This window comes from Penaeus chinensis, chromosome 20 (genome assembly GCF_019202785.1).
Source record: "Penaeus chinensis breed Huanghai No. 1 chromosome 20, ASM1920278v2, whole genome shotgun sequence".
In the NCBI taxonomy this organism is placed as follows: domain Eukaryota; kingdom Metazoa; phylum Arthropoda; class Malacostraca; order Decapoda; family Penaeidae; genus Penaeus; species Penaeus chinensis.
In genome coordinates, this window is record NC_061838.1 from 1,484,789 (window position 1) to 1,492,288 (window position 7,500).

General features: G+C 53.3%; 1 protein-coding gene across 4 annotated transcripts in view; it reads left to right on the plus strand.

Moving 5' to 3' along the window:
* LOC125036194 overlaps nt 1-7,500 on the plus strand; it is a 112,469-nt gene that overhangs the window by 99,216 nt on the left and 5,753 nt on the right. The window contains exon 1 of one of the 4 annotated variants that reach the window (XM_047628639.1): nt 4,115-6,026. The exons of the other annotated variants lie outside the window; for them this stretch is intronic. Within the exon in view, the coding sequence (XP_047484595.1) occupies nt 4,235-6,026 (1,792 nt within the window). The 5' untranslated portion in view covers nt 4,115-4,234. Of the gene's footprint in view, nt 1-4,114; nt 6,027-7,500 lie in introns of those variants that run through there. 4 annotated transcript variants of the gene reach the window in all.

A 7,500-nucleotide genomic window follows, 5' to 3' on the forward strand; every position in this document is an offset into this window, starting at 1 on the left:
GTCCCTGTCCTTGACCCTCTCGCCTTCCCTCCTTGTCCCTGTCCCTGTCCCTCTCGCCTTCCCTCCTTGTCCCTGTCCCTGTCCCTCTCGCCTTCCCTCCTTGTCCCTGTCCTTGACCCTCTCGCCTTCCCTCCTTGTCCCTGTCCCTGTCCCTCTCGCCTTCCCTCCTTGTCCCTGTCCCTGTCCCTCTCGCCTTCCCTCCTTGTCCCTGTCCCTGTCCCTCTCGCCTTCCCTCCTTGTCCCTGTCCCTGTCCCTCTCGCCTTCCCTCCTTGTCCCTGTCCCTGTCCCTCTCGCCTTCCCTCTCCCCTTCCCTCTCGCCTTCCCTCTCCCCTTCCCTTTCATTCTCTCCCTCCCTTCCTCCCCCCCTCCCTCCCTCCTTCTCCCCCCTCCCACCTCGCCCTCCCCCCCTCCCTCCCTCCTTCTCCCCCCTCCCACCTCGCCCTCCCCCCCTCCCGCCTCGCCCTTAGGGGCCGCGGTCCGCCGACGTGGCTGGCGCGCCCGGGGCCCCCAGCCAGCGTGGTTCTGCGTCTGCCTTTGTTTACATTCAGAGGGTTGCCCATTCGCTGACCATTTTGCTCTCTATTTATTATCTATTATTTTCCTGTGTGCTTGTTATTATTATTTATTTATTTATTTATTGGATGATTTCCGCTGTCACGATATTTGACGGGTTAGGACCTTCGTGTTTGTTTTCTTTTGCGTGGTGGCTGTTGACGAGGCGCTCGATTTCTACTTCGTTTTGATCTCAGCCACGCCTGTTCTTCTGCACCTGTTGCTTTTTGCGAGGCAGAAAGGGGGGGGGCTGCCTGTGATGTGCTTTTCCAGTTACTGAAGACGATCGTGGCGATGATGCTTATAGTAATGATAACCATAATAGTAATAATGATAGTAATGATGATGGTGATAATAATAATAATAATGAAAGTGATAGCAATGATGATGATAATGATAGCAATGATAATAATAATATCATTGGTAATGATAATAATAATAATAGCATTGGTATTGATAATAATAATAGTAATGATGATAATAATAGCGATAATTGCAATGATGATAATAATAATAATAATAATAATGACAACAACAGCAGCATCAGTAACAATGGGGACACTTCCCTTTAGTTGTGAAATCATTATAATTATTAATATGATAATGTTGAGAAAAAAGAGATGGAAACAAACAAAACACAAGATGTATGTCAAATATAACAAGAAAAGCAAAATAACCAACAGGGCAAGAATAATAACGTTAGATGAGAGAGAGAGAGAGAGAGAGAGAGAGAGAGAGAGAGAGAGAGAGAGAGAGAGAGAGAGAGAGAGAGAGAGAGAGAGAGAGAGAGAGAGACAGACTGACTGACTGACTAAGTCCGAACTCATTTTCTTTCTTAATATACAACACTAACTTTCCCTCCATTTTGTCTTCTTTTTCCTTTCCATTTCCCTTTTTCCTCTAATCCCTCTATTTTCCTTGTGAAACACGGCGCGAGGTCCTATATATTTTAACAAATGTTTTTGGATCACTGCCTTCTTCCGCGTTGAAATCTCCGACGGCTTTTCCCGGCAATTTGGGTTTTTTTCGCCTGAGCCTCGTATGTGCAAGAGGCCGTGAAGGCTGCTTGGTGCGGCAGGTCAAGTGTGCTTTGACTTTGACTTCGTGTAAGGACGCGGCCCGTTACACTCTGCTTTTCGGAGTTACTGTTCTGAGGGGCAAGGGCGCCGTCCTCCTGTTCGTAGAGTCTGTGGTTTTTTTTTTCTATTGGGGACGTGGTAGGCGAGAAGCATTGCCGTTCAGAGAGTGGTGTCTTTCGGGCCAAAGTTTTCATTGTTCTTTGTAAGGTTATTGCTTTTATTATTGATAGTCGCGGCAACAGAGGTTGGAGCGATAGTGGTCGTTGTGGTAAGAGGTAGCATTAATAGTAAGAGTGGCTATGTTTAGAGTAGCTATAATTTTGGTGTATTATTATCAATTATTACTGCCATCCTCTTTTCATTAAAATGCTCATGTCATATGCAGTAATTGAGCACTAAGGTAATATTAGTTGTTTTAGCACTATTTTCGACGGTTGTGTTTGAAGAAAGGTTCAATTGACTGAACAGGAAAAGCCCTTCCCCGCCCGCATCGTCTTTGAGACAACTTTTTGCCAAAGCCAAAACCAGCTCAAGATTTAAGAGCTTTTGCCTCCGTTTCACTTTCGGTTACTCGTTGTGGAAACTGAAGAAATGGTAATGAAGAATCTCGGTAGAAGTCAGGGATAAATATTATGTATCTGTTGCAGAAATGCCTGGTGCTGTTGCAGTTGTTATTAGCTGTATTACCGGGGATGTCAGTAATAACAGTGTTCTCTTCGATTTGTAGAATGACAGTCGATTAACGCGCCTGTGGTCGACATTATGAGAGATCAAAACACTTTCTTAGCGTGTAATTAGGAATCCCCCCCCCCCCCCCCCCCCCCCCCCCTCCTCCTCATCCCCGCTTTATCATCTCCCCTCTCCCCCCCTCCCTCCCCCCCTCCACCCATATTCACCTGATTCAGGCCGTATTCCCTGCCCTTTTACCCCCCCCCCCCCCCGCCTCCTCCGCATGGCCTTAGGCGGTGATGGAAGGGGGGGGGGTAAACGGATCAGGTCAAGAGGTAAAAATAACGAAAAGGAAAATAAAAATTGACCTGGGTTAATCACCTTTACTGGGATAATTACTGTTCAGGGCGGGAGGTGCTCGCGCTGGAACATTTTCCCGAGATTAGTTGTCCATAGCAGAGCTGACGGGCATTTTGTGCGCAGTCGTTCGCGGATTGAAAATGGGCCTCTTCCCACGAAATGCAAGATCCGATGCTGGAAGCGCTGGCGGTAGGAGCTGCGGGGGACAAGCAGCCGGCCGCAGAATCGCGTTTTGTGGGCTCTCGCCGGCATTCACGGCCATCACTTTCATCCTCAGAACCTCGGTCATGTTCAACGTTATTATCGTCATCACCACAAGCATGCTCACCATCCTTATCGCAATTGCTATAATCATTGTCATCATTGTCACTATCGTCATGTTATCCCCTTCCATCGTCCTTATGAGCATTATCATCGTCATATCACTATTAAAACACCTGAACTATTCCTTCATGTAAAAAGAAATGCAGAGGGAATTATACAAATTCTTAGCTGGGTACCGAAAGGAAACTACACAAAGGTTACTAAAGATAATTTATGGTATATTCGAGCATTTGTATTGCTCTATGCATTGCCATTGTCTGCAATGAAGTATAAATGTCGCCCTTGTGTCAAAAATCTCATGGGATCGACAGCGAATGTCATGTTTATTCTGTGAATGCGATGTTTTATTGAGAAAAAATATGATGGAGATTTCATTTTCGTTCGCCTTTCTTGAGTATACGAGATTCATTTAGTAACTCTTTTAACAGGACATCATGGCATTTGGAACTACAAGGGTTTCGGATGATCTCGTTAAAAAGCGTACTATTTGTGACGTCACCGTTGTTCTGGGCGTTGATTGGTCCATTGGCCTGGCCATTGCTCGTTCTGCCACCCAATCGGAGGCTGGAAAAAGTCATGGATGCCAGACGTCGTAAAAAACGCATCTGTTTTGAGTCACCCGGATTTCGATTCTTAACTATTGTGATCGTTGCAAGGTATGGCATTCGACAAGGCGGAGTCCTTGTGATTTGCGAAGAAAAAAGGAAGAAAAGGAGCGAACGGCAGCGACAGGAGATTGCGGGAACGCACCTGTCGGGCGAGTGACCCCTCCCCCCTCCCGGCCGCCTCAGCCACGGGGTTCCTTCCCTGGGCAAAAGTAGTGGGTATGAGAATGGCTGGAGCCTCTGCCCTGGCCAGATAGACCGCGGATGCACAGGGAGCAAGGAGCGCTCGTAACCTTTGCTCGACATCGTTTAGCCAGAGGCCTTTCACCTCAGTTGCACGTGCATTTGCAGTTGATCGCGTTGCATCCTCAAGGCGAAGCAAGAACTCGAGAGTGACACCTGTTTCGAGAGCAAGCTCAGCTGTGCTTTTACGTGGTTGTGAGCAAATCTTGTGCTGTGATTTGAGTGCGCTGCCTGGAGGCCGGATGTCCCTTCGGCTGCGACCTAAAGGTGTGCGAGCACTTGGTTTCGTTGCGCCGTCGAGGATGACCAAGATGGAGCACGACGAATGAGTGTGACATTGCAGCTTCTCCCAACTCGCCAAGCCCCAGGTTCCCGCACCACCACCTGTCAAGAACGCTGCCATGCAGCTCGACCAGATCCTCAGCGCCGCTGTGGCCGCAGTCAACGTGGAGGAGGTGGAGCAGCTTCCTTCGCCGGACATCCCGCAGAACTCCCCGACGCCCCCCGCCTCGGCGCGCGACCACAGGGTGCTGCACTACCTTCCCGGCCATGGCCTCGCCTCCACCACCTTCGAAGGGGCGCCGCTGGAGGCCCAGACCGAGGTCGAAGGGCTCTGCCACTACCCGCCGGAGGTGCCGCCGCAGGAGCTGACGCATGTAGGTCGCAGGCACTCGACTCCGGTGTGCACGAGCGCGGCCGAAGAGCACCAGCTGATTGACCTGGACACGAAGGAGGCCATGCAAGTGTACCACGAGGTGCTGCAGGATGCGCAGCCTCCTCCTGACGGGGACCTCGGTGACATGAACTTCTTCGCGCTGGATGACAACCTGGTAATCACGTCCCAGCAGGCGCTCGAGATGTTCGAGTCACCTCCCGCCGTGGACTACGGCGCCACCTACCACGTCCTGACCACGTCCGAGAACCCCCCGCAGGTCAACACGCCGCCGATGGAAATGGGCGGGACCGTGTGCCCCGAGGGGCCGACGCCCAGCGAGATTCTGGCGCAGGAGGAGATCCCCATCCAAGAGGAAGTGTTGCTGCAGGGCATGGGGCCGGCCCCGACGGACGTCCCCACGGCGTCGGCCGAGATCGAGGTCCTGACGACCCCCGACGTGCCCCAGTATACTGCGCTGGCACCCGCCAGTGCCACCCCCGATGGCGCCATTGACCTCCTCGCCCCCGATGCCCTGCAGTGTCTGCCGGGGACGGCCCTGGACGCCACTTTGGACGCGGAGGGGCGTTTCGTGGTGCAGGTGACGGCGCCGGGCATCAACATGACGGTGCCCAACAGGTACGTGAGCAACGAGGACATCGTGGTGCAGCTGCCGTGCGTGGCCTCGACGCCCCACGACGCGCCCTCCAGCACGGGCCCGTACACGACGCACGGGGAGAGCTCCTCGGTATACCCGGGGCCCGCGCTCGGCCGCCGCGAGCCCCAGAGCCAGCCGGCAAACGGCGCCAAGGGCGGCGGCCAGCGCGAAAGAGCGGGCAAGGGCGGCGGCGCGTCCCCCCCGGCGGCGCGGGAGCCCGTCAGGAACCGCTCGGACGTCCTGACGGCGCTCAGGGAGTCCATCTTCCGCTCAAGAGCCAAGAAGCGAGGAAGAGGCTCCGAGGGCGGCGCCGACAAAGCTCCGAAACGCCGGCCCACGACGCCAAGGGCCGAGGACGGCCATGGCGCCAGAGCCTCCGACGGGGGACACGACGAGCGGCACGAGGGCGGCCGCTATGGCGCCGACGGCCCTTCGCATTACGCATACGAGACGCCCAAGAGGACGACCCACACGGCCGCCCCCGTTGCAGCTCCTTGCAGCTACGACGCGACCGCCGACGACCCTTCTCGGAGGAGCCACGCTCGCCAGCTCGCGGGCCACGGGTCTGCTGCGCAATACCATCACTACAACAACAACACCAACAACAACAACAACAACAACAACAACAACAACAACAACAACAACAACAACAACAACAACAACAACAACAACAACAACAGAAGCAGCAGCAATGACAACAACAACGGCGGGATGATGGTGCTGCGTCCCGAGGAGCTGCTGGCGGCGCTGCAGCGCGGAGGGCCGGGCCCGTCGTCGCCGCTGGTGGTGATGCGGCCCGAGGACCTCCACGCGGGATCGCCGGACGCGGGGGACCCTCTGCAGGTGCAGCTCGTGTACCTCGTGTACCCGATGGAGGGCGCAGGTAAGGACGGCGGGCGCTGGGCCGCCCTGACGGAGCGCCACTGACCTCGTCTGTCTGTCTCTTTAGCTCTCTAGCTCTCTAGCTATATCTGCGCGCGCGTGTGTGTGGATGGATTTTGTATATTTGCATTTATGAATGAATGTATGTAGGCATGGCTGTACATGTATGAATATTTTTTATCATAATTATTTATTTAAGCATGCCTGAAGCAAAAACACAACACACAATAAACCACACACAACTGTTGCTCACAACAACAAAAAACGCACACCACACATAAAACACACACACACACACAACACACACACACACACACACACACACACACACACACACACACACACACACACACACACACACACACACACACACACACACACACACACACACACACACACACACACACACACACACAGACACACACAGACACACACACACACACACACACACACACACACACACACACACACACACACACACACACACACACACACACACACACACACACACACACACACACACACACACACACACACACACACACACACACACACACACACACACACACATACACACACAAACACACACACACACACACACACACACACACACACACACACACACACACGCACGCACGCACGCACGCGCGCGCGCATTTGTAAAGTGTACTGTATCTTATTAGAAAACTAGTGGCAGAGATGCCAACTTTAAGGTCACAAAGAAAAAATTCCTTTCCTCGCGTCATAGTGGTTAGAAGACGCTAATAAGCATTTTTTGTCGTCTTTATTTCCACAAAAGTATACCAAGCACATAACAACCGTAAGGACTTGCGTCGCAGCATAGAATGAAGTGGCGGGAATAATCACTAACCGGCACCTGCCGCGGGGTTCCCCTCCCCCCCCCCCTCCGTCACCGAGGAGGAAAACTTGGATGAAAATTAATTTAGAGCCTTCCCGCGGTGCTAGTGCCATGAGCCAGCAGCCACGAGACAGTGCCATGTCTTAGGCATGATTCTCTGGGCGATCCCGCCCGCTGACGCCCTTCAGGACGCCCTTTTCGCGGCTTTAAAAGCGGGCGGGCGCGTACGTAGGGGGGTGGGATGCTGGCGCGGGGGCTGGGGCTGGCCCACAGGGGGGTGGGGGGTGCGCTGAGCCCGAGGGTGAGGCGGACGGCCGAGAGTGGCAACAGTTGCCATGGCGGGACTGTAGTGGATACGTTGCACGCAGGGTAATCGTCCTGTGCTATTGACAAGGAGTTGATGTGAGATCGTTGTTGCGTCGCTCCTGCCGAGGCCGCCTCTCGTTCGCCTGCTCTCGCTCCTTGGTTCCGTTCTCTACTGACGAGGCCGAACGGAGGATGGCGCACGCCTGATCGTCGTAAGTATGTTTGTGGTTTGAAGAATGATGTCGGTCTCTACTCACTTAATATAAACATTTGTAATTCGTTCAGAGCACAGGCTTGTGTAAAGTGATGA